Source organism: Octopus sinensis, unplaced genomic scaffold (genome assembly GCF_006345805.1).
Source record: "Octopus sinensis unplaced genomic scaffold, ASM634580v1 Contig10934, whole genome shotgun sequence".
NCBI lineage: Eukaryota > Metazoa > Mollusca > Cephalopoda > Octopoda > Octopodidae > Octopus > Octopus sinensis.
Window position 1 is genome coordinate 197,870 of NW_021832230.1, and position 27,781 is coordinate 225,650.

A 27,781-nucleotide genomic window follows, 5' to 3' on the forward strand; every position below is an offset into this window, starting at 1 on the left:
GGTGCTATCGACAAGAAAGCAAAAGCATGATTTAAAAAATCGGTAAAACGATTTAAAATCTATCACAGACAAAAACGATTTAAAATCTATCAGGATACATTTCAATACCACTATGGCTGGTACAATTCAGGGACGTTCAAACAGATTGTTTATAAACGGTTACTAGACTTTCTTTTGCTCGACCGAACAATTGGCCTGATATGGCTTTTAGGGCGACTTTACTGCATGTGAAGTCAATTTCCTGAGAAAAGAAGAGGCAGTGGTCAAAGATGACCCCCAAAATTCTGGAATGTTCGAGGACGGGTAGTTTTTTAGGGCTGACGTTGAACTGTTGTCGGTCGGGGATGAATAAGGTCACATATGATTTTGACGGGGAAGGCATCATGTGGTTAGATCTTGCCCAATTGGTAAGACAGTCTAGGTGTGTTTGGAATCTGACTGTGGCTTCTGTGATTTCCCGATGTTTTGATGCAGTCGCAATGTCGTCTGCGTAACTTAAGAGTAGGGGATGTTCTCAAATGGAGGTTGAAGAGTAAAGAGGAGGAAGAAGAGTCCTGTGGTACGCCATTTGAAAGGTAGCGGAATCAAGATTTTTTGTTCGCGTATTCTGTACGACCGTGTCTTTCTGATAAAAAGCTGGTCAGCCATATTTCATAATGTTGGATTCACAAATTTCGGTGCTGATGACATGAAGCGATGTTTAGTCAAATGCCTTACTGATGTTTATTGATGTCAGAATTGTTCTTTGGGGTGGATTGTAGTTGTTAAATCTGTCTGCAATGCAATCCGTTAGAGTCATGAAGTAAGTTGTTGTTGAATGTTGTGGGCGGAAGCCATGTTGAGTTTTGGATAGGTTCAATATGTGTTTCATTAAGTTAAGAATGAATCTTTTTGTGGCGATATTCGGATGTTATTCTATGCTTAGCAAAAAAAGACGCACCTTTTCCGCCCTATAGGACTCCCTCTTCTGAGATGCTCTCTTGGCAGCAATTGAAAGAGCACAAATCTCCAATTCCACGGAATTATACATAATTGTCCATCTTTATATAAAAAAAAGTTAATTTGTTTAACATACATTTATTTACCGCTTCTTTAAACACTTTAAACACTTTTTACATTTACCGCTTCTTGATTTTATAGTCCTAATAATATCATTATTTTGACAAATTTTAAAAGTTCTTAGATTATCTAATAATTTTTTAATTAAAAAAGATCTCGAAACATCAACGGGTAGGAAAAACTAATGGATTTTAGCTTGCGCAAATTAGAATTATATCTTGATCGCGACTAGTTTTGTTTGCTTAGTCATAGATTTTAGGATGCTTCGGTAATTCCAGTAAAATTTTGATTTCGACATCAATTTCAATCCCCAAAATTTTCAAAATCTTAAAATGCGGTTTTATTGACACAAAAGCGGAAAAAGGAAATAATAAAAAAATTAGCTCAACAAGAAAAATATTCAAGGAATTAGCGCTTAGGGGAATTGAAAACCATAACCACAAAGGTCTCAACTCCAGTTTTGCCCCGGGAGATTTTTCTTATCTCCCTCAACGAATTTCAAGTTTTGAATAGGATCGCGGCTATCGTCTCAGTACTCCGCTCATGCGAATCCTCAAGCGGACTACTAATTCCGGGCCAAATGCCAGTTGATGGGAAGCGTCTGGTTTCTTTGAGTTTGACAATTAGACGTTCTCTCTCGTCCGTTTAATACCAGCCCTCCAATCCATGTATTAGTAGAGGCTGAAACTAGGTCAGTTTAACGTGAAGAAACGTTTCCGTGTTAAGTCGGAGACTCCTTAGCTCTTTTAGGATCTTCGTACATTTTTTACGCTTCGCGTCCACATGTAGTTTGTAGGACCCGGTGGTGTCCACTGTTACTCTTAAGTAGTGTATGTTCCACGATATAATTACTTAAAAAGTTTTGAAGAATTTAGCGGAAATCCTAATTCCAAATGATTTGTGTTCTTTAGAATGTTTGTTTTTAATTTCTCTAGATTGAATCACAGCTTCAAATGCATCAAGTAACAAAAATTTGTGAGCTGAGATCTAACAAAAAGTTGAAAATATTTTTCAGATACAATTTCATATGTTTTTGATTTTTTCGAATACAAAATCACATTATCCTTGTTCCCCGAAACGGCTTTATTTTTGGTTGAAGGGGAGATGTCGTAAAAATAATCGCCGACATTTTTATCGATTATTGTTGCTTGCAAAAAAGCACATTTTCTCAATAGTTCTGCATAACTATAAATTTTGCATTTGTCCAAAGCAAATTTTACTGGACAGTATATCTATCAGTGGACTATTCCCAACGTAATCTGAGAGTGATTATCCGTAGTAGTGTTTTTTTTTAATTTTGCATCTTGGGAATCAATATAAATTGATGGAAGTCGCCAATTTCCTAAACTGTAAAATATTTTAAAAACATGCCCAAAATTTTATCAAAACAAGAAACTGTTTTTGGCTGTCTTTTTTCACAATGATCTATTTTTATAATTAAAAACACCACTTACGACTGGTTCTTCTGGTTTGACCTATTTAAATAAAATAAATTAACAAATAACATTTTCTTCAAATATTCTGCATGATTCTTGAACAGCGAAAATTTGTCTAAGAAAGTCAAGCCGTAGCTGCCAAATATATATAGAATTGAAAAATAATTGGTGGTCCGGAACATTTGCACGGTACTGTATTTTCTTCATTTGAAGGTAATTTTTCACCGAATATGATTGATTTCAAAAGATTTCGTCGGCGTAGATAATCAATCTGCTTGTCAAAAAAGAGAGTTTGGGACATCTGCCAAGAATAATTTGAAAAGCAGAGGGCTGGGAACTTATCCCTGTGAGCCGCCTCTCTTGAGGTTCACAAAGTTTGATAACAGATTTCAACATTGAATTATTGAATTTCTCTCGGATAGAAAACATTCTAGTCATTTTACAGTTTTTTCCCAGCACCCGATTCTGCCACTTTCTCCATCAACCCAAGGTGCCAGACACTATCAAAGGCCTTGCAGACGTCCAAGCAACCGCGGTTAGGCAATCTTTATAAAGTTTGGCTGGAAATAGTTCTTTATCAAATACTAAGAAAAAGTTTCCGATTTACCGACCAGGTCTAAAGGTCCACATTTCTTCTGGAAGTATATTATTTTCCTACGCATGTGTCGAAAAACCATTAAATACGATCTTTTCCATTACCCTCGAAATTGTAGCGATAAGGCTAATTGGCCCATAGCTTCCCTCTTGCGTACTTTGGGATCATTTGGACAATTACTCGTTTCCAGTCAGCTAAGATATGACCAATGTCCCAAATGGCATTAAAAAGTTTAACCAGAATTCAAAGCAGGCATCCCGGTGCCTTTTTGAACATCCCCATAGGAATGAAGTCAAATTTTGATATTAGGTCCAAAACACCTCTCGTTTGTTTTGAAGTCTTAGTTTCCGTTGTAACTTCAATTCTTTTGTTAAACAATTTACAATGAATCGTAATTTTATTTATTTTAAATATTTATTATTTTATAAATTATCAAAAATAGATTGTGGTTTACAAAAAATCGTTCCGATGTATTACTAAAATTATGACACTAAGCTTCTTACTCATAAGAAATTTTTCTTCGGAGACTGAAGCTGTATCTAACATTGCTTCTAACTTGTTTTACGGGATTATAAACGGCAACAGAGGCGCACTTTCCCGTTCAGTAACACTGGTGGAATCGACAAATATTTATAAAAGGGAAATTGGGCAGAATATTATATCAAAATGCCTTAAATATGCCAAAGAAAACTCAGATCTCCAAAAGACGTTCCGAATTGGTATACTATGTTTATTTAAAATATTATAAACTAATCAAAACTAAAAATATAGGCATCTCAGGACCGCCTGGGGCCGGAAAAAGTACTTTTATAGAGTCGTTCGGTACTTTTCTGATTAAAAAGGAAAACAAAGTGGCTGTCCTTGCTGTTGATCCTTCTTCTGTAACTCGAGGAGGTACAATATTATTAAAATAATAAAATAAGGTTCACTCTTGGGTGATAAAGTGAGAATGCCTCGACTTTCATTGAACAAAAATGCCTATGTAAGACCGTCTCCAACAAGTGGCATGCTTGGGGGGGTTGCAAGAGTGACAAATGAAGTTCTTTTCCTTTGTGAAGCCGCCCAATATAACATTATTCTTATTGAGACTGTTGGTGTTGGCCAGTCAGAAACGGCTGTTGCTGATATGGTGGATTTGTTTTTACTGTTGATTCCTCCGACAGCTGGAGATGAAATGCAAGGTTGCAAAAATTAATAAATAATACTAATTTAAAATATAAACAAATCAAAGGAATGAAGAGGGGAATTACTGAACTGAGCGACATCATTGCAGTGACTAAAAGTGACTCAGACATGCTGACTCAGTCAAAACGTATTCAAGCAGATTACAAAAGCGCTCTTAGATTTTTGTCACAAAAATCCCCAAATTGGAAACCAACTGTACCTTGGGGATTTACAAAATGTATAGGTTATAAGGATATCTTCGATGAATCATGATGGATTTGATCAATTATATAGCAAAATATTCGAATTTCGCTCCAAAATGATAGAAAGTGGGGAGTTTATGGAAAATCGACAAAAACAAAAGCAAGCTTGGTTATAAAATCCCTTCAAAACAGTATTTGGGGAGCTGTTCAAGATAAATTTGGTGAAAGAATAACAAGTTTACAAGAAAAAGTTGCTAAAGATTTACTTACACCTTCTCAAGCAGTCGATCGTCTTCTAGATGAAATTTTAACCCGTAAATTATAACTTAGCTCATAGACATCTATAAAATATATTTTGCATAATTTTACTATATGTGTAAGGTACTAGACAATAAATTTTTTTTATTTATTGACGAATTCGTTATATGAATTGGAAAAAAGATTATAAAAATTTCCACTTATTGATTTTAATTTTCAAACTCAAATAATATTAAGCAAGCTGGTGTCTATTTCTGGATAAATGAAATTACAAAATAAATGGTATTGGAATTTCTTGATCTTAACCTCAGATCAGAATGAATTTTCATTAGTTTTCAAAAATGGTAATTTATTCCAAATATCTAATTTTCCCATTAGATAGATTGAACTAATAGATTTTAATAACGTTATTTCAAAATAAATCAATCAAGAAACTTTTAAAATGCATCTTTACCAAAATATAAATCAGGAAACAAATCCTCACTGAATGTTTTATGATAGCTTAGCAGTGTGAAGAGATACGAAGTGGTATATTTGAGAGTAATCGAAAAGGCAGAATATTGGTAATCAATAATTCCACACCTAAATTATCTTATTCAAAATATTGTTTTAATTATGATGCATCGTAATACGTTAAACTAGATAATTCATAAAAATGAAATCATAAAGAAATTAATCACTATTAAAAAACTCCGTTCTGAAATTCTCACAAAAACTACAAAGATTTGAATACTTCTTTGATGCGTTATCCGTAAAAGTAATTAAAGAATCGATAGTCATGAAAGCATAAATATGGCCATAGGCAATCGCATCCAATTCACACGGAATTCTAAAACAGTAAAGTCCATATAAAACACGTTTTTGACAAAAAATATCTATTTTCCCCCAATAGTCGGGATAAATAGTCAAACGAATTTAATACACAATCAAAAACCTAAATCAATAAAAAACAATAAAAACTTCTTTTTTAGTTTTTGGAGTTACTTTTGAGGAAAAATAACGATACCTATTTTTCTGGCATTGAATCCACGGAATAATTAAATTTAGTGGAAAAGGATAACACGAAGCAATACGGGGACGAGTTACCTTTAATAAAAATTCAAGTAAATATGAAATGCCCTCACTTTTGAGGTAGCATCCCATTATTAGAAAATATAATTAAATTAAACAACCTTTTTATAAATATTATCATCACACCACGTTATATATGTCTATATTTTTAAAGAAAATAATAAACTTCACAGTCAGCCAAATCTCCAATGATAATGTACATAATTGTAGAGGCCAAATCACGTTTTTGTATTCCGAATGATAGGGTAGGAGAAAGTCCCTGAATTTTTTATTATGAATATCACTTTGATCTCAATGAATTTAAATACAGATTCAATTCCAGATAGAAGAAGAGGGCCGACCTTAATAAAAGGAATCTCCCCTAATATGTTACATTTTGTTAGATTTTTAACCGTTTGGAGAAATTTCTTCTGCATTTTTATAATATTCTACATTATATGGTATTTTGATAATCTTAAAAAGTGCTTGCATTGCTTGACAGTTTGCATACTGATCGGGTAATATCTGAGAACCTGTTTTAAGTTTATTGAAAAAAAGTTTAATACTTTCATTAACCTGATATAACGTAATTGTCTCCGGCAGGGGTAATGATTCTACGGAGAAATTAAAAACATTTTCGAACTGTATTTAAGGAAATTGGTTAAGTTGCACACTAGACTCATTAATAGTAATAGGGAATTTAATGATTGATTCGAAAAGTTTTTTAATTTTAAAATATAAACTTTATCAACAGAAATTTTGAACGGATCGCTTTGGAACGGGAATGTTTCCCCCAGAAGTGAGGCATTATATTGCCTATTGCAGGATTGAGAATCTGTTTTTTTAACCAAGGGAGCTTTGTTTAACTATTTTATAAGAAGCAAAAAAACCGTTGATCATTTGGCAACCCAATGTGGGAAAATGCTCAACAGTAATTACGTCAGAAAACATAACGAAGTCGTGAAATGTATTCACTTGTATGTCTGTAGGAAGTATAGAATCCGCAAAGTTAAAAAATTTAAAGAATATTCACTTCAGTCAATCATATTCACATAAAATGTTGAAATATGTGAAGATTCTTTAATAATTACAGACACAAAAATTTAATGTAACAAGACTGATATATTCATGTACGACAAAATAAAAAAACGAAATTACTATCATCGAAGTGGGACGTCCCCTCTCGAAGTAGGACAGGACCTGCCTGAAGCAGGCCGAAGTTGAGAAATGCCATAAATGCAATCCTTTGGGCATGGATTTATCCAGCCTCTACGACGCTCAAATCAAAATAATTTTACTGGATATGACATGTGACGGTGTCGTTTTTAAGTTTTTCAAGAATTACATTGAAAAGTTGGCAATTGAAGACGTTTCTGTGTTTCAGCAAACACTTCTTTAGAATTTACAATTTATCCAAAACCAAGCATGTGTTTCTTAAATCTATGCGAGGAATTTAACACACTTTAGAGACATGGAATACTAAAAAAATCCCTTTAAACAAAAAATTCGAATTTGATTTAAATCTGTTTGATAAAACTTAGTGTACTACAAGGAAATAAATAGAAATAAATAGAAAAATGAATGTATACAACAGTAAATACGAATTTATCTGCGGAGATAAAGTATACCTAAAAAAATTACGGATACTCAAGTTAAAAAAGATTATGGAACAAAACTTTCGTCACGGCTAAATAAATTAGAGTCTCCATTCTATTCAGGGGTCAAAACAATTAACATTTTGTCAAACAATCAAGTCGAGATTAAGAACCATTTTTATTTAATAGATAAAATATGCTAAAGAAGGTGTATAAAGGATTCCGACTTTTCTTTTCCAAAGGGGAAAATGTCTGCTCTTGGACGTCAAGGGTATAAACTCGTTTTTGGCTAGAACATAGTAGCATCAATCGAAAGCCCTGGAGCCCCAACAGAACGGGCCGAAAAGATGAAACATGCGAAACATGATGATGTCAGGAATTGCAGAGTGTTTGGCCTCCTGACGCCTAAAATACGAGGACCTTCCGCTCGGAGCCTGCTCTGACATATCGGGTTACTTCTGGATAAGGTTACTGACGATCAATCCGAGAACTGGTATCTCCCAACAAGATTTCCTGCTTTAGTCAAAAATAATGCCCTGTCTGTCCGACAATAACCATTTTTTTTCTTTTAAACAATTTTTTTCTAATAAACATATTCTAATCAAAAAAATAAAACTAAAAGAATAAAATCAGGTATTTTTATTGATAAAACTTTCCAATATATTTATTGTATTTTTCACATTCTTAGCTTTTGCCTTTATTGCTGCTTTGTGACGTTTAGTCTTGTTATGTAGATTCCAGGTTTTCTCATCAACATAAAACGTCATTTCACAGATTTTACAAGTTCGCATGGATACGCCCCTCGATCTTTGCTCGACTTCAGTAATAAAATTAATCTTCTCTTTGGGAAATTGGCATTCACGTTTCTGAATTATAATCACCAGAGACAATACAGCCAAATAGTCCGCAACAATGGTAATTGCCATTGGAATTACGTCTGTCGACAGATCCTTGGATCCTGTGGCATCTAATTTATATACACAATAGCATTCAGGTCTACTACACCCCTCATAGGTCTCTGAAATAATACAAATAGTCATTAATTTTTACGAGTTAAAAAACGTTTTCTTATCCAGCCAAGTTGTTGTCTGGCATAGCGCTTAGTTGAATTTTTCAACCTTTCAACGCCTGAAAATAGTTTTAAAAAAAATAACTTTTTTCAAGTAATTTTTTTCCTTCTATCGAGTCTTCGCACACATTTTCGTTAAGCATCAAATATTCGTGAAACTCCTTAAAGCCTATAGACTGGAAAATTCCCCGTTGATAGTCATAATGTCTATAAATATTATTCATATACAACAACCCTTTCTGGGTTTTACGATTTTCACTATAACGATGATGAAAATCGACAAGTTCATCAACCAGACCATTTTCCAGCATTTTATCAACTCTTTCGTCAATTAACTTATCAAGCTCTGAAAATAAATATTTAAAAATCCAGACCTTTCAAATCCCGATAAACAAAAACGATACAAAAATCATCAATTCGGAGTCTATATTTTGTCCCTTGTCTTTGTGCAGAGTATAGTTCAGTGATAGACTTGCCAGTTCGTTTATAAACTTCAATCGCTCTAAAAAATGTTTTTAAAAAAACTTTTTTATTTTCCGAGAATCGTTTGGATGAAATTTTGAGGCATGAACAGAATCAATCTCCATTAACAATTTGTGGTTGTCCTCGTTCTCCTGGTCCACCAAAATATCTTTAAAATAATTTAGAAAAATCACCATTTGAATTATAATTATGACAAAAACTAATAAATTTTAGTAAATTATTTTTAGTACTTAACTTCCAAAAGTGATTCCCAGAGAATCGATTCCAAATAATAATTTGTACCTCCCTCGATGATTGGAAGTCCACTGCCATTTTTGTATAGATTTTCAATGTAAAATAGTTAAGTGAAAATGCATGAAAATATTAAATGATAATAAAGGATATAATTTGTAATGCAGAATCACTGTACATCTTGACATTATAATTTTCATATAAAGGGTCCAAAAAGTCAATTAAATGATGAGGACACGCGTTTAACTCAGAAGGAGTGGGTTTATTGGTAATAATATTTAATCCTTTGTACATCTGCATAGCATCAGCATTTATAATGCTTCCATTAAATTTTTTGGCCAATGCAAATGCTATTTGTGATTTTCCAGAACCAGTTGGGCCAAGTACAGCTACAAGTGGACGCAATCGGCCACCACTAGTCTTCATATGGTTTTTAATTTTTTAATTAAATATAAATTAATAAAAAACATTTAATTAAAAAAATATTTAGGAATATATTTTTCTATTTTATTGAGATTGTTTACATCCCATAAACTGGCTTATGTGCTAGCCGTCGTGTAATTTAAAAATTGATAAAACCAAATAGTCTATTTCGAAATGAAAATTAGGTACTAAGGGAGTGAAAAAGGATACCCTAATATTCTTCCCAAAGAAGTAGTAAGATAATGTTTAGAGAAATTGCTGCCACTGAGCTAGGTTTAATTCCTATTTCAAATACTTCTGTGAGCAGACTGATCAAGGATATGTTTGATGACATCGAAACCCTTTTGGTTCGGCGAATAAAAAAATCTGAATTTTTTCCATTTCAAGTAGATAAAAGCTCAGATATTACAAGAATGCAATTTTCTGTTTTATTTCGTTATATGGACGATGAATCCATTATTGAAGATTTTTTTCCTCAAAGAGTCGTCGAAACAACAAAGGGATATGACATTTTCAATCTTATAAATTCATATTTCGAACATTTAAAGTTGGATTGGAATGAATGCATGGGTATCTGCACTGATGGTGTTCTATCAGGGACGGGGGATGATAGAGACTTTGTTTCTGTTGCGAAAAATAAAAATCCGTACTTAATTCACAAGCATTATTTTATTCATCATGAAGCATGCTTTGGACAGGGTCGTAAAAATTATCAATTATATCAAAATGAGTCCGTTGTAATTACGATAGCTCTCGGAACTTTATGAAAATACAGAACATTCAATTTTGATTTACCGCACTGAACTAAAATGGCTTCGAATTGTTTCTATGAACTATACAAAAAAAGTTGGATAACTTTATTGAATGCTTTAATAATGAATGTTATTGTTGCAAGATAGCACACCTTGCCGATATTTTTAATGAACTTAATGTTCTCAATAGCAGCATACAAATCTGTCGAGTTGTACAAACAAATTTTTTTTGCTATGTACAAAACATAAACTCCCCGACCGGGAATCGAACCCGGGCCACCGCGATGACAACGCGGCATACTAACCATTATACTATCGGGGACGTACTTGCTATTTTTGTTTTTTAATAACGGGACACTAATTTTGCTGTAACCTTTAACTTATCCATCACTTCTTTTAGAGTTATTCTTGGTTTTGTACTGGCTATTCTTTTTATTTATAAAGAAGAGGATTTAGTTATTTTACTCTGAGCAGCTGATCTTGGTGTATTAATAACAGTTTTGTGTTGTTTCCGCTGGGTAGTAATATACCAACCAGTAGTTTTTGGCAACGTCAGCTATTTAGAAATCTCTTCACCACTTTTAGCTCTTTTGTATGACGTTATAACTTGTTTTTTTAGATCAGTAATTCTCAAATTTGGGTACGCGAGATTCAGTAGTTTGTACGCGTAGAGGATTTGTTTTTTTCCAATTACATATTACTGCCTTCCTTTGGAATATACGTGACCCACTCCACACGATTTTGTTTATCTTATTAAGAAATCGCTCACTTAAGTGGACGATGTTTCTCAGTCCACGTCCTAGTTGCCCTCGAGACAAGTATAATTTCTCCTTATTCCTAGCCAACACGTTGACGTGATTCTCCCCGTGTACTCTTCTAACAATAAGGTCTATTTTATCGTACTCACATTCGATCAGGGCAACGTAGATGTCTAGGTAGTGAGATCGCGTACTCGTTCAAAGCATGAAATCAGTTCCGTGCATTGAGGACGGTTTTGCATAACATTGCTACCCTACTACCTACACACTCCATTACACACTTTCTCACGGGTAACTGCCCCATCGAACTTTTTGCGGATGTCAGAGACACCACAAGACTTTGTCATCAAGGGAGCATCGGATCCACAACACGGAAACAACACACCCTTGCGAGAACGTGCTGTCCACATACTCTCCCATGTGTCAAGTATTTCGGGCATTTGCTGGATACACTCCTCCGATAAAACAACATGCGATTAAACTCAAACAGTTTGTTCTTTTGCCTGCGCTGACACTGAGACACAAGAGTTGTGAGCTTCTTCTGATAAACGAAAATCAGCTCTTCCCTCTCACAATTGAACTTTACACAATTGAACTTTTTCGGTGTTTAGCTTGGGAATTCACAATAGTTCCCAAGCTGTTTGTATAAAAATGTTAGAGAACTGATTTTTCTTATAAGCATGCTTTAGAGTGACAGCCTTTTTTCAGAGTTAGCTAGGAATACATCTTGCGTTTCATGAAAATGAGTTGAACTTTTAAATTGCTTTACAACATTTAATCGTGCAGATATTTCTTTACCTGCTTTTTAAGTTTCTGCACAAAAACCAAACAACCTAGCTTAGTCATGTTTATTTTCAATATAAATATGGCTGTTCTTTTGCTTTCGCTGAGCACACCTTGATCCTCGTTCACTTCTACACTAAAAGCATCTCTCTTTTTCTTTGTAATAAACATCTGACATCTGAAGCACAACATTTTCAAAAAATTTTTCTTGATCCCTAAAAAGTGATTGTGAGACTTTGAAGGACTTACGCCCTATAACGTGTATGCCAACTTTGTATAAACTTGTCACCAAATGTGTTAATGCCAAACTGACCGATTTCATCGAGGCATTTGGCTTAATCTCAGAGAATCATCTTGAAACGAGGAAGCAATGTCAAGGCGTCAAAGAGCAGGCCCTCATTAACCAATGCTTAAATAAGGAGTACGGAAATGCCGTCTATTTCGCTTGGGTCAATGTCAATAAAATATTTGACTCAGTTTATCATGAGTTATTGTTCCATGTATTGGATTGCTCTTGAATACCACATTGGATCGTCAACTTTGTGAATAGCATAGTCAAGAATTGAACAGTAAACTTACATATTGATGGGAAAAGAATTGGGAAAGTAAAGTTAGGCCGGAGAGAGTCACGGAATTGGATTTCGGGGTCGGCCAAGACACACGCTTCCTCTCTGCCTGAGAGATGATTACGCGAGAATTAGCTTCCGACTTATAGATTTGATCAATTATACTTATTTTTTTTCAAAATTGGAAAACTTAGATAACCAAAATAAATTTGCATGGTAGATTAATTTGAAAAAAAACTTTGATAAATTACTAAAATAATTAAGAAAATCAAAAAATCTAATCATAATTAATTTGAATGAAAAATATTTATTTTTTTAAAATAACGTTGACGGGGCATTATCCAACCGAGGGCATTATCCAGCCGGTGACAATGAATCGATTAAAATTAGTTTTATCTATTTTATAATTTGTTAGTTAGCCTCATCGTTAACAGGCAAAAAATAATCATCAGAACCAAACATATTTGGCTCCGGGACCCTCACTTCCTAAAGAAACTGGGACATCTTTGTTCTTCGCGGTCCAGGACCCTAGGGAATTTACTTTCCTCATTCAGAGGATCCTGCTGGCTGTCATGCGTGGCAACAGCTGTTCCCTCCGTCTCGCTGGAGAAATTATTAGTTTGTTGACTTTACTTAGTAGTTTGACCCTATTATGATTAATTATTTTAATAAATAAAAAAAAAAAAAAAAACATATTTTGTTGCGCCCCACGCTGTCGACCAAAGCGACCTTCGTTGATGACAGGGTTGACAGGATGACCTAATATTCAGTCTTGCGCGATGATTTTTTTTTATATTGAGAAGTGCTGAGAAGCCATGTTTGCATAAATATGTTGTCGGGAATATAAGCAACAAATTTAATGCATTTGCGCTTACGAAAGGATAATGCTTACACATTTCGCACCAAAATCTTGATAAAGCAAGTTTTTCATACAAATCTTTGCGTTTGAATTATTGATCATGTCAATTAGAGCCTCTTCGATATTTTCATCGACCAAACGTGGATCAACACTGAATGGTGTACGAATGAATTTCAAATCAATTTCGTTCAATTCTGGAAAGTATTTATTTACTTCTTGTTGAAGATATGTTAAATGTGCATAAATAAGTTCGGTATTTTTTTGATTTCAAATGCATCTATATTTACAGATTGTTCTTCAAAAGATTCAAACATAGTAAAATTATTTAGTTTTACTTTTTCTTTCCACAGTGTTAACTTCATCAAAAAAGCACTAATAATTAATATGAGACAGTTAACAAACTTAATTTTATCCACAAAATCAATTATTGTTTCATGTCTCCCTGAAGCGATTTGTTGAGTGAATTTATACGAAAGAAGACATCTCTCAAGTAAGCAAGTTTAGATAGCCATGAACTATCCATTAATTCGAAATAAATTCCGATGATTTGGAATGTTTTCGCGAATAAAATATTCAGATAATTCATTCCTCAAAGAAAAAACTCTGGCAAGAATGTTTCCCCGAGATAACCATCTCACCTCAGTGTGGAATACCAAAGCCTTTCCATCCTTTTCAAATTCTTCGCAAATAAGTCTGAAAATGCGCAAATTTAAAGCACTCTTTTAATATAATTTATGATATGTACGACATCATCGAGAACATATCTTAAATCTGAAGGTAATGTTTTTGCAGCAAGTGCATATCGATGTAGCATACAATGCATATGTTTCGTTTCCTGGTTAGCAAGTCTGACTTGGCCTCTAAAGCCAGAATGAAAGCCAAGCATTGCTGGAGCTCCATCGGTTGCGCAACAACATACATTATTCCAAGATAACCCAACACTGTCAAAAAACATAGAAATTGCTTGAAAAATATCTTTTCCTTTAGTGGTCGATTCAAGCGAATAGGAAAATAAAAATTCCTCTTTAAAATCTCCGTCATAGACATAACGAGCAAATATTATTAATTGAGCACAGTTCGCTACATCGGTGGATTCATCAACTTGTATAGCGAAATTTTGATGGCATAAGTTTTTATTTGTTCTACCACTGTTAAAATAAATAATATAATATCAATAACCTGACACCTAATATTTTCTGACATTTCAGAAATTCGTCGATGAACAGTATCATTCGATAATGATATTTCCGAAATCATATTTTCAGCGTGAGTGCCAATAAGAGTACGTATATGTCTTTACAACAAGGAAGAATCAGTTTTTCGGCAATATTATGAGGTTCTTTTCTTTCGCTATACGTAATGAAATTATGTAAGATGCTAATAGCATGGAATTATGAGAAGGCAAAGTTTGTATGAAACGAGTCAATACTTGATTTTTCATAAAAAACTAAGTGATCCCAGAATACTAAAGTATACTTGATTTTTCTCAACCACACTTATACCCTACTTCTCTTCCAAGACTTTGACTAGGTCAAATAAGTGACCCCAGTACATATACACCCTGGAATCGAGCTAGGGTCAAGTGTTAAATGTTCGATTGCTCGCACTTGCAATCATGGATTGGTTTGCAATTTTTTTATAAAGAAATTATACACCTCATTGATTTCAGGTGTCTTCCAGTCAGAGAGACGGGTAACTGCAAAACGTTCTGAAGAGTTGAAGAAAAAAAAAACTCTTTCCTGGCAGACAGATATCTTTTCCAGCCGATCGCTGTGGAGACTTCTGGAGTCTTTGGAACAGAGAGTTTTTCGTTCATTCGAAGATTGGGTGGTCTAATCTCCAAAAAAACAGGTGATCCGCGGGAGACGTCGTGGCTCTTCCAGAGGATTTCGTGTGCAATTGTCCGCGGAAATTCACACGCTATCCGAGGCTCATACTAATTAATTAAAACTTTATTGGTCTAAAAAACAATTTGTAATTAAAGTATTGGTTTAGAAATGAATTCCGAAAAATCAGCATCTAATGTGGGATCATTATCATGCTGTGAGACTGTGGATGGAATCAACGGATATCGGTACTTGGGTGTACGTGAAGACGGGGGAAGTATAATGCTCTCAAGAAAAAAGTTATGGACTCCATACTGAAGAATGTCAAGAAAAGGATAACCATGTTATCAAAAACAAAGCTGAATGCTGTGAATTTGTTTCGTAGCATCAATGAATATGCATTATCTTTATATAATTATTATATCGGGCTAATTAATATCGAACCGCACGAATTTGACGAAATTGACCAACAAATACGCCGATTGCTTACGACTCTCAAGTTACATCTCCAGCTTGCAAATAAGGAGAGGTTGTATTTGGATCGCAAAACGCTTGGAAGAGGACTTACCTCAATTTTTTTAAAAACGAATTAATAATCCTCCAGTTTCTTACAAGTTTGGAAAAAAGTCGACTATCTGTCTAAGGAAATCGGGTATTCTGCGAGTAATCAAAACAAGAAAATGGCACTTAGTCACAATCGCAGAATTTCTTGTTTTTAAATTTCTTGTCAGTGGGGAAAATCTGAACATTGATTCACTCAAGGACGCTCAAAGAAAACTTTTGCTTAGCCGAATCAGCTGTAAATCACTACATTCGGCGATTTTTAAATGTATGGAAGAATCAAATATCGATCTATCTACTTTTTTGCAATGGCTATCAAAAGGTAACAATGGTTTACAGTGCGAAGCATTGTACTGTCTTTTACAAGAGAGGAATTTGTTTTTTGCATACGCGGGATCACTCCGCGTCCATTGCAAAAAAGCAAGCAGACTGTTGACCATCTAGCCACGCGGTGTGGTATAATGCTAAACAGAAAAATTGCGGGTATTAAATGGCAACAGACTATCAAAAACGACACTCTCTACAAATTATGTAAATGCAAACCGATTAGCAAGGAAGTTACTACTTCACGCTGGAGACTTTTCGGACATTTCCTGAAAATTGACGAAATGATTCCTTGCAATCAAATCATGGAAGAATACTTCTCTAGTCACGGAATTGGATTTTGGGGTCGGCCAAGACACACGCTTCCTCTCTGCCTGAGGGATGATTACGCGAGAATTAGCTTTCGACTTAAAACTGGTGACGATCTTGAGGACATTTGCAAACGTGCGAGGAACAAGGCTGGATGGAAAAGACTGAGTGGGAAGATATTTGAAAGTACGTCATGAGCGAAACCTTAGGCTCTTACGTGCTTATGACAACGCGGAAGTGCTATTAACTAACAATTACAGTTTTTCTTCTTAGTCATCTATCTTTTTTGAAAATATCACTGATTAGTATTAATGTAAAGAAGGTTAGTTAGTTTAGACAAACGGAGACAAAAATAAAATGAGCAAAAACAATAAATTTCCAGCAGTCGAAATAAGCCCGAGAACATACATTTCAGCTCTAAAATTAAATAAACATTTGATACGCTAAGCTCGAACATAGATTGCATCTCAGCTCTTGGAACTTAGATGGAAGTCCTTTGCAGCTTAAAAGTAATTTAACGTTGCTTATAAATTGTGATGCTGTTTGGTTAAGATTAGTAGCTGAACTTTTCATTGAATTCTAATATTTATGTTTATGCAACCGACCAATAATTTTGTTTTAATATTTAAACAGTCTGCGTAAACAGTTGTCTGTGGAGAGCATGTAATGTTTAACGGTGGAAAATATTTATTTGTATCAAAGTTCATCGCCGATTTAATCTAAAATAAAAATATAATTATAACTATCGGATTAGGGTTAGCCGGATCACATTTTATAATATTAGTGATTTCGCTTACATCTAGATTTAATATTATAAAAAGTACTAAATGACTTTACAATTGAATCTATTTGAGGGCAACCACGTGTTAAAATCTATAAATGATTTACAAAATGCAACCATTGGAATTGCTAGAAATAATATAGTGATAAGAAGCGATAGTAATGAAACTGTTGACATTAAACTGGAAAGTCTGCAATAAAATCCACTTATTCTGTACATTTTAAAAACAGTTTTATTCAAGCTCCACGAGAATATTGCAATTAAAAATGTTAGGACTGAAGAAAGACCGAATATCGTCAAAATTGAGGGAATTCTTACCAATAATCACACATTTCTTACATGTATTTTTTAATGTATAGATTAGCCAATTCTCTCGTATCCTCATATTTTGTCAAGTCAAATTGGTCTATAAATATTCCAGAGATAGGATTTTTAAAATTTTGAATATTGTTTTTAATGTCTTGTATAAAGTCACTTTGGTTAGTTATTGCAAGCATTCTGACATAATTGGGATCATTTTTCAGACTCGTAAGGTTACTGTCAAAACCAATGAGATTTTTATTTATTTCATTAATCGTTCGTGTCTTAATAGTAGTATTAAATTTACCATATTGTTTTTAAAATTATTCAGACTGCTGACCGCAGATGTGTATGGTTTTTGGTAATTTATAATTTCTTTCTGAAAAAATACAACGAGTACAGTCGCGTAAATGAACAATGCTCTATAATTCAAATAACTACCATTAACTACGTTGTTCCTAAAAATAGCATCGGAGTCAAACAACGCCGAAATTTATTGTCCTTTTTCCCCACCTTGTTTCCAAAGCAAGAAAATATTGTTGTTAACAGGATAATTATCATCCCAGTCAAAAAAGGGATAACTCCCCATACTCCAACAGTCTATAGCAATTTAACGCTCCAAAATGAAATACGATTATTTCAGGGAGTGAGTAGTTGTTCAGCCCTATTTTTTGTAAACCTTTTCCAATTTGATCCGAAGGTATGATATCTGGAAATTTCAATGTTGTGTCAAGAATTGTTTGTCGAGAACAGTTTTGAGCCATTATTAAAAAATCCGGCTTTCAAAATTTTAAATATTAACTACCGCAAAAAAGCTGAAACCAAACAATTATATGGTAAATTAATTAATCAATAATTTAAAAATTGGTTTCGTCAATCTCAAAAAAAATTTTAAATAAAAATATTAACTTACAAAAATCTATATTAGTAAGACGAGTTTATTTCTAAAAAATAAATTTTTAAGAATTTGGCGAAATTGCTTGAAAAAGTGACGGAATTGCTTGGAAAAGTAGCGAATTTGCTTGAAACAATAAACCGATAATCTTCTTATGCACGAAATTGCTTGAAAAAGTGGCAGAATTGCTTGAAACGAAAAGCCGATAATCTACTTTACACGAAATTGCGTGAAAAAGTTGCGAAATTGCTTGCAAAAGTGGCGAAAAAGTGTGGAAAACCCGATAATAATTGATTATTGAGAAAACAAATTAAGTTAGGAATGGGCAGAGGGGAAGCTCCGGGGGGCTAAGGCACGCACCCTCCTGCGGAAAGTACCGCATGCGTGTTGCCACGGAGAATGGCGATGGATATCCGCTGCAATAGCCACGAAACCTCGCGTGGCTCTTTCATCCTGTGGGCCAATTTCCTCCCGATGTCGCTGATGAAGGCCGAGGTTAGAGACCCTGCGACGCCCGATGTCTCCAAAGCGATTGGTACGAATATAAAACGGCATCCAAGTTCCTGGTATTTTTTAATTTTGGCCGTCTCAGCCTTTTCCGCAGCGGACCCGGGGGAAGTGGCAGATGACATGATTGCCGATGGAAAGAATCGATGCACGTAGCATCCCAGACGAGGCACTTGCCGTCCCGAAAAGGAAAGATTGTCATTCCGTCTGGGCGTTTGCCGTCACCACGGTCCAATCCGACAGGCTCAAGTTGTGAATATAAACATAAATCCAGTTTTTATCAAAAAAATATTAGTGAATATTTAAGGCATCAAAGATACAACTGTCGAACCGATTGCTTCTCCATTATCCATATGATTGTAATTTTCAAATACCCATCTTGAAGTACCTTAAATTACGATACTTTAAAATAATCGAAGGCTCTTTTATCCTGTATAAATGCATCTGAGCAAGACGCAATTGAAGATGTTTTGTTTTCCATATTCGTCAATTTTAATATTCAAATGAATTAAAAACTCATTAATCATAGATCTGTCACATGAGACTTTTTCTCCCGCCAAATTTTTGAACTTAAGTTCAGGTCTTAATTACAAATTTTGTAACTATCTATTTAAAGCTTTAAAATTTGAAGTAAAAAAATTATAAATTTCAAACTTTCAGTCCTAATAAAATGTTTTTAAAAATTGCAATAATACCGATTTTTTGAATTAAAAGTCCAAAAATTAAAAAATTTGTTTCTTAGGTGTTGAAATCTGCATTTGAATTAATTTGTCTGTTTTTTATATCAATGGAATAATGTTTCTCTAAATTCAAAAGATTGTTCCGATACTTGTGTGAAACATTCTAGCGAGTTATCGAATTGAATCCTCCTTTTTTGGAAGAAGTTTAGCAATTTCAATTTTTCATTGTAGTTTAAGCCCATAGAAGGTAAAAACTGTGAAATTCACTTTTAAATTAAAATAATCAAAAGCGTTCCAAAGCGAGATCCTTTTTCTAAAGATTTTATAAATTTTCTAACAAAAGTCTCTGAGTGTTCCGAATCCCGAGAATGTATCAAAAACAGAGGTTTTCCACCCCGAGGTCCGTTTCAAATCGCAACATGCACATTTGATTCGAAATTGTGCTTTAAAATAAAATTAAATTACACTGAGTGGCTAACTTAGTGGGCTGCATAAACAGACTTGTTCTTAAACACAGTAGTCGAAGGCAACTATTTGCTAAAATAGGACTATCTTATAAATGGGGAAGCTAGCTCCAGGCGACCAAGTATTATGCTAAACATTGAATTATGATTTTTCGTTGACCAATATTCATTTCTTTAATCTAAAAAAGTGTGAAATGAGGTTATGGTGACTCTGTCGTACGGAAAGTCGATTCTTTTTTCAACCTGTGGTACCTCGATGATGCAACCATCGGGGGCCCCTCTGATACCGTGATTCAGGATATTTTCAACATAATTCCCACCCTCCGTGAAATTGGACTGGAAGTAAACGTCAGCAAGTGCGAGCTTATAAATATCTCTTGCTCGCACGAAGAATTCGGTTCCGCACTAAACAAGCTGCAACTTCGCCTGCCGGGCTGAAAACCACACCCATTGATGATGTTCTATTCCTCGGCGCGCCCATGGGCCAATCCAACTTAAGAAGTCGCTATCTGAGAAAGCCAAATGGGTCACTGATTTCACAAATAAGCTCATGTTGCTTGATTCTCACTACGGATTTTTCGTGCTCAGAGCAACCCATGTTGCCAAGGCTTCTATATTTGCTGCGAACTTCAAAATGCTCAATACAATCCGACATGCTTCAATCGCTCGATACTTCTCTGAAGTTGGCCGCTGAAAAAATCCTAAACATATCCTTTGATGACGCTGGTTGAACTTGCTGCAAATTACCTCTACGCCTTGGCGGAGTTGGACTCCGTTCACCTCTGGACATGGCTCTTCCTGCATTCCTCTCCTCACGTGCGAGCTCCCAAGCCCTCATCACCCAAATCCTACGTAACTCTCGCGGATTGAAGAGGACCGGGTTTTCTCTGGAGCTTGCGAATTCTGGAAGGGATCTGGATTGGCCATTCCATCTAACATTTCATGCTAATGGGAATGGGATGATATCTCCAGCAAAGCTAAAATGGAAGCAATCAGACCTACATTGGATCAGCATCGCCTCGCTTGTTTCGGTGCCGCTGCCAGACCTGAAAGTGGGGCGTGGCATATGCCCTCCCTTGCTCCCAATCTGGAACCCTTCTCGATAATGACTGTGTGAGGATTGGCGTAGCAATGCGCTTGGGACTTAATGTCTGTTCGGGGGGCCAATGCCGATGTGGGAGTAAAGTCGATACCAAAGGACTACATCCCCTGTCATGCAGAAGGAGTGCTGGCCGTGCTCCCAGACACTCCGCTATCAACGAGACTATTTCGGCTGCGTTACAAGCAGCTGGATTCCCGACAGAACTGGAACCCGTTGGGCTTGACCGTGGAGACGGTAAACGCCCAGATGGAGTCACCATTTTCCCGTGGAGTAATGGGAAATGCCTCGCGTGGGACTCCACGTGCACAGACACCTTCTCAAAGACCAATATAGTTGACTCCGCGATCAGTCCAGGCTCAGCCGCTGAGAAGGCTGAGGTACATAAAGCTCAGAATATTCCAACCTGCTGGACAACTTTATCTTCTCCCCAATATCTGTAGAAACCTCCGGGGCCATGAGCCAAAAATCGTTTGAACTCGTCGTTAAAAATCGGGAATCTGATCTCGAGAAGCCGGAGAGAGCCTCGGGAGAAGCAATGGTTGTTCCAAGAATATCCATTGCGATCCTGAGGGGCAACGTCTTCTCGATCATCAGCAGCTTAAGATTATGATAATCATTTTCGCACGTTTTTTTAGGTTGTGGTTTCTGATTAATGAATCGATTAAAATTAGTTTTATCTATTTTATAATTTGTTAGTTAGCCTCATCGTTAACAGGCAAAAAATAATCATCAGAACCAAACATATTTTGTCGCGCCCCACGCTGGCGACCAAAGCGACCTTCGTTGATGACATGGTTGACAGGATGACCTAAACAGTTTGACACTAATTACTTAGTAAAGATAGTTGTTAAAAATTTAAAAACTTAACATTTTTAATAATATTTATAGTAACTATCTTGGTTTCATTTTTTAATTCGATCTAAATTTTAGGAAATACAACTAACCATTAATCTGCTATTAGACATTATATTTTTTACTTTTCTCTTTTCTTCGTATGGGGATTCAAATCTATGTAGCTTCAATGACGGATTCGTTTCACAATCTTTTAAAAATCGAACCTAAACTGTTATTATTCAATTATACCTCGTTCCCTGTGTTAAAATCATATTTTTATCTGTGTACTCCTATCTTTTTATTCATTCTCTTAAAATAAGATGAATTCGCATCTGGAAGAGCAAAATCAAAAATTTTATTATTTGTTTCTAAAAATAAATACATCGTAAATTACTATCAAGTTCACCTTCGATAAAGGTGAATGGTAATTAGAATGGGGTACCTAAGTATATTTAAAAATACTTTTAATGGCAGAGCAAATTTACAAATTTCGCAGTCTTTTATAATTTATTATCATAAATTGATTCGCTTTCTTTATAAGTTTATATTTTTCGGATTTAGATGTAGTTTGTACTGGTTTTTGAAAGAGTAAATTTACAAGATTTTGGTATTCACTGTCATTTTTTACGTAACCTAAGGATTGAGACTATAGTGATAAAAAAATTTTTGGAAGATACTATTTTTCAATTAAAATGACGCTAAAGCCTTTTTTATAATAAATAATTTTAGTTGTTAATTGAATGTCAAACTATGTAGGTCACGCTGTAAACAATGAAAGTCGCTTGGTCGCCAGCGTGGGGCGCGACATATTTTATTAAAGTTTAAAATCCATCATATTATTCACTGAAGGATTTTACAATTTAAAAAGTGAAATTTCGGTCACAGTCAGTTATTCGCAGACTTTTTGAAAAACTAGAAAGGCACAGATAATTTTTAGAATTTTGTCAATCAGTTGAAATTTAAAAGTTGGCATTATCAAAAGGTGCATTATAAAAATTAACTGAGGTATATATGATTTAATAATATTTATTTTAAAATTAAATTTACTATTAAACAACATATATTAATAAATAACAATTTTGTAAAGTTTTCATTCTTTTTCGACAATCTGATTACTTTTGAACATTTAATTTTTAAAATCAGTAGTTTAATGTATTTTTCATAAAGATTGTTATTGAAACCTTGTTGGATAATTACAAATAAATACTTGCAAAAAGATATGTTTTTTGGCATTCAAAGTTTGGTAATTCTAAAATAGGAGATTTAGATAGGATATAAATTAGTGCTCGTGAATCTCTGGAGCAATTGGCTAAAAGAGAAACTATAGATTGGTTAAATTCTTTATTCAAGCATCTATTTTGGAGGCAATTCCCAATCTTCATTGTATATAAATTATAAAAAATACGAACATAAAATATAGAAGAAAAGTTATTTTTGCAAGTTATCTGTACTGCGTCTTCGTGCGTGACTATTAACTCAGATCTTTAAAAATATATATTCATTTACCTGTTGATCATTTTATCCCAGTCAATATTATGAATTTTTCTACATAAAATTAATTTGTATATTGAAATGAGAAGTAGAAACATTGAACTCAAGATAGACTTATCGTATTCTTAATTAATATATACGATTGTACAATACTTAAGTGTTTATTTCTAAAAAGTTATCCTTTAATGTTTAGTACATTGATTGTTTTCACTCATTTCATTAAAGCAGTTTAAAATACATTACTGTCAATCATTCAGTTGCATAAAATCATTTAGACACTTAGATTCATCTTATTAGATTTAGCAGGTGATTAAAATCGAATTTTAAATAGACTCAAGTGGGTTGATTGTGTTTTTATCGATAAACTTATTGGAATTATGGATTTACAGTTTATTCAAAATCTTAATAAAGTTCAAAATTTTTATGAAAAAATAATTCAACTTATTCTCCCGATTTGCAAAAATAAACTTAGCTTTCAAAAATATAAGAAATTAGTACATAGTTTAAAATCTAATTAAAATCAACAAATTCTTATTTTATTAAACATTTTCAAAAATTATTAAATGTTATTCAAGTGGAGGTGGTTCAGAATTGTTGTTATAATCGTTTTTTTCTACTTTTTTGGTGTTTGGAGTTGAATGCGACGTTATGCTAACAATGTCATTCAATGAAACAGATTGAGATTTGTATGTCGTGATATTTTTTGGCTCAATTTTTCTATTTTCATAGTTAATACTTTAATTTAAATATTTATTTTTAAAACTAAATTCTTACTTTGTGATATTATTCAACTTGTTATTGTTTTCTCTTGAACTTTTAGTTATGATATTTTCGCACTTAGGAAATATTTAGAATTTAAAATTACTTTGGGCATAGTTATACTAAGATACCCGGATGTTTTCGAACGCTGACATGTTGATCGAGTTGGAGAAATTTCCATTCCCAAAGAAAGCTGAAATACCTATTCAAAAATATAAGAATACAATATCATCAAAAACCTTTCCTTTAATTAAAACACGAACATATTTTGGCTGGATGTCCACATTAATTAATGAACTATCCAGATACCTTTTTGTTCGATTAGTCATTAAAAATATTACTTGTATAATTTCATATCAAGGATTAAACAATTGTCATCATCTGTCAGTTTAAAGTCAATTCTTAAAATAATATTGATACAATTTGTTTACTTGGATTCGTTTATGTTCATAGGTCGACCGTCAGGCATAAAATATGAGCGGGGTCGTTTTTCCTTTATTTTATGTTCTAAATCTTAATCACAGATATTCAATGTACATTACCATTTGCTTTTTCTTTATCTTTTTGAATTTGTTGATGAATCCGAATTCGAGATTCCGGTGTATATTCTTCTTTTTCTTCATTACTTATAAAATATTTTTTTATTATAAATTACTCTGAATTTAGAATTGGCCTCACTTCTTTGCAATCAGATTTACTATTTGAATTAGACTCCAGATTTTTTTACCTTTTCTCTTTCTCTTTTTGCAAATTCTAAAAATGTAATTAAATTATACTCTTTTTTGAAAATATATATTTTGTTGTTTGTTTATAAGTTTTGAAATTTCTTCATAGTCCTATTATTCAATTTTATAAAACACCTGAATTGCTTTAATGCGTTCAGATTTTTCGATTTGAACACCATCAAGTGTCTGTCTAATCAGATATTATTGAATATACTTTTAATCTCCGTAAAGTTGATATCACATAACTTTTATAACCTTCATAATCTGTGCATGGGTTCCCCATTAAATATCTTAAATCATGTTCATAAAATATTACAATTCTTCAAAATGTTCGAGATCTTGTAAGATTTTTATACTTGTGAGTTCTCCGACAAAATTAATAGTAAGATCAAGTTTAACAAGAGATTCACAACCTATATATTTTGTTATAAATACCTTCTAGATTTTCAATTTTTTCAATGTTATTTAAAGCTAAATTTAAATATTCGAGATTTTTTAATCTTGCAACATTTTCTAAAAGTAGTGTTTATGTTTAAACCAATTTTTGATATCAAGTTATTCTGTAAATATAATATTTTTAGTTTTTTACACCACCTATCGATATTTTCAATTCTATATAAATTAATAGTATTTTTACTTTTCTATATCAAATTGATGAAGCGAAATTTCTTCCAAAGTATATATTTCTTTTTCATTGTGTTCCGCGCGTTTTCGGATCAATTCCTCGGTAACTTAAAACGTTGCCAATAAAAAACAAAACTTCGCATTTATTGTCGCCAAGTAATAATAATAAATTTTTTTTTAATTTTTATATAAACTATTCGTTTGTATTTTTTGGAAAGATTATTAATTTTTTGGTGAAGAATTAGTTAGATAGTTAAGTAACAAAAGGTAGTTGAGAAAGCCTGCTGCCTATATCGAAAACGAGTTTTCTCGGAGTATGGCTATTACAATCTTTTTTTAGCCATAATTTTTCTCGTTGATCCCTCTCCTTTCTGGCAACATTCATCCGAGTTTGTGTAAAAACTCAGCAGTCATTAGACAATGTCTCGACCGCAAAAGGGGGTAAATCGGCGGCAGTCCCCAAGCAAAGAATATTTCTTGATTTTTAAGTTTTCCACGATCGAAACAGCTGCTCCAAGTGCCTGAACCGATTTAAGGAGGCTCGTGCTTGAATAAGTATCAACACAGGTTTCATCCCAGACCAAGGATCTTCCAGATGTGAAAGGGAAAACGGTTCATCTTGTCAGCTCTCTTTCCACCTCCTAGATCGAGACCCATTCGTTCATGCTGTGCTGGGAAGGCTGTAGATTTCAGAGCTCTGAAGATCACACGTTCAGAGCAGCGTGGCGTGGTCGTCTTCCAGCGCTTCTCCTTCCCATCAACTGTCTTCCCGTATTGGCATCCGTTCTTCTGACAAACGTCTAGTCCTAACCTTTGTCCGATTCCAATTTTCAATGAATCGTCGTTTAAAAAACTCAAGAAATTTTGACAAGGTATTGCACCAAGCCATGGTACATTCCCTCCACTTGTAGCTGACACCAAACAAGCAAGAAGCTGTTGATATTTTTCTTTTTAAGGTCTTCCAAAATTTTGAAGGAGACGAATATTTTCCCAATTATTTTGTTTTGTTGAATTTTTGGAAATTTTAAGTTCGGACCCGTTCCATTGCTTTTAACCAAGTTCGTAGAAGCGGACGTTGATTAGTGACTCAATAGTCTGTTTGCGAGATTTTTCTATCAAAAGTAGACTGTATTATTGTTCGTAGCAATGTGAACAACGAAGTAGTTAGACAAAAATGCTTTCAACAAAAAATTAAATTTAAGATTTATTAAAAAATAAATAACAATAAAAATTCAAAATATTTATATGCATGCGAAATTAAATTATAATTTAGAGAATAAATAATTAATCATGAATTGTCAAATGACAAAAAATAGCTCCTCCTGCTTAAAATACGATTATTCGGAAATGTAGCAAGCCATTCAAATGCTATCTAAATTTCAAAAAAAATATAATTACAGAATTAAGTTTATTAAAATCATAGTGTCGGTTACCCAATTCTTGGAGAGCGAGTCGAATCTCAATTGACGAATTAAGTGAAAGAAGGCTTTCTTCATTATACTTTAAAAAGGCAATTGCAAATCGGAATATAATCTGCGAATTAAATTTTTTAAGAACATGCCTTCTCTCCTTCAAAAAGAAGGCAGTCCCAGATATGTGACAGAATATCAGTAGAAAAAAATCCAGTGAATAATGTAAGAAACCATCCTGTTGAAAATTCGTCGATTGAGACATCAAATTTTTTAAAATGTTTTTCTAAATTAGAACATCTACTGGCAAAAATCTCTCCCAAGATTTTCTGCATTTAACATTCATAGATCATTGTCACTACCTGATTTGCCACAATATTCTCAAGTTTGTTTCCAAAATAGTTTTGAGGGAGGATTTTATCCACAAGTAATACCAGAGTAAAGAACACATCTTCCTCACATAAAAATTTTAATAAGAAAGCAACAATGAAATTTACTCCCTGGTTTAAATTATACTTAGTTTACCTGACAGTAACCATCTGACTTTTTATACAGCGAAAATACATAGAGAACTTTTCTAAGCGATGAATGATTAAGAGGAGTCCCGACAGTGCTTTCATTAAGTTTAGTTCGATAGATATCTTTTTCAATCTTGATAAATAATTAAAATTTGGCATTACATCCTTAAAAGCCACTGAATTATATTTTCCACTTTCAATTTCTTTGCAAAACCCCACATAACACATGTGAGAAATCCCTCGGTCCCAGATATCTAATCTAAGATGTACTAATCTATCTTTTTAAACAACCAATTAACCTTTTCCAGAGTAAGCCTCGATATTCCGAAGGAACGCCACGTCTTATGGAAAATTTGATTTCAAAGTCGCTAAAAATTACAACATCGGT

The 27,781-nt window shown here is 33.8% G+C and overlaps 3 protein-coding genes and 1 non-coding gene across 4 annotated transcripts; 1 reads left to right on the forward strand and 3 right to left on the reverse strand.

Annotated features, from left to right (window-relative positions):
- Positions 1-6,173: 6,173 nt before the first annotated feature.
- On the reverse strand, positions 6,174-9,569 carry LOC115228687 (tRNA dimethylallyltransferase-like). The gene is made up of 3 exons (XM_029799217.1): positions 9,317-9,569; positions 8,223-8,378; positions 6,174-6,379 (listed from the first exon to the last, which is right to left on the reverse strand). Exons 1-3 carry the CDS (start codon positions 9,567-9,569, stop codon positions 6,174-6,176), a joined length of 615 nt encoding a protein of 204 aa, XP_029655077.1.
- Positions 9,570-9,808: 239 nt separating this feature from the next.
- On the forward strand, positions 9,809-10,333 carry LOC115228688 (zinc finger BED domain-containing protein 5-like). The gene has a single exon (XM_029799218.1). The coding sequence runs from the start codon at positions 9,809-9,811 to the stop codon at positions 10,331-10,333; it is 525 nt and encodes a 174-aa protein (XP_029655078.1).
- Positions 10,334-10,568: 235 nt separating this feature from the next.
- Trnad-guc lies at positions 10,569-10,640 on the reverse strand. The gene has a single exon. It is a non-coding gene; the product is annotated as a tRNA-Asp (tRNA).
- A 10,289-nt stretch (positions 10,641-20,929) lies between these two features.
- LOC115228689 (protein tilB homolog) lies at positions 20,930-26,355 on the reverse strand. Its single transcript, XM_029799219.1, has 8 exons — positions 26,278-26,355; positions 25,159-25,280; positions 24,660-24,742; positions 24,549-24,624; positions 24,459-24,518; positions 24,357-24,426; positions 24,221-24,319; positions 20,930-21,298 (listed from the first exon to the last, which is right to left on the reverse strand). Exons 1-8 carry the CDS (start codon positions 26,353-26,355, stop codon positions 20,930-20,932), a joined length of 957 nt encoding a protein of 318 aa, XP_029655079.1.
- Positions 26,356-27,781: the final 1,426 nt, after the last annotated feature.

Bases quoted from the DNA above. Each gene is read 5' to 3' on its own strand.
- LOC115228687 (XM_029799217.1), bottom strand. From the start codon at position 9,569: ATGAAGACTAGTGGTGGCCGATTGCGTCCACTTGTAGCTGTACTTGGC. The intron at 8,379-9,316 runs GTGATTCTGCAT...GTATTATTTCAG, and splicing joins TTATAATGTCAAGATGTACA to AGACCTATGAGGGGTGTAGT. The intron at 6,380-8,222 runs GTGAATGCCAAT...ATTTCTCCGTAG, and splicing joins GGTGATTATAATTCAGAAAC to AATCATTACCCCTGCCGGAG.
- LOC115228689 (XM_029799219.1), bottom strand. From the start codon at position 26,355: ATGGCTTGGTGCAATACCTTGTCAAAATTTCTTGAGTTTTTTAAACGA. The intron at 24,743-25,158 runs GTAATATTTTAT...ATATTTTATAAG, and splicing joins CTCGAACATTTTGAAGAATT to TAATGAAGAAAAAGAAGAAT. The intron at 24,320-24,356 runs GTTTTTGATGAT...ATTTTTGAATAG, and splicing joins GTGTTTTAATTAAAGGAAAG to GTATTTCAGCTTTCTTTGGG.
- LOC115228688 (XM_029799218.1), top strand. From the start codon at position 9,809: ATGTTTAGAGAAATTGCTGCCACTGAGCTAGGTTTAATTCCTATTTCA.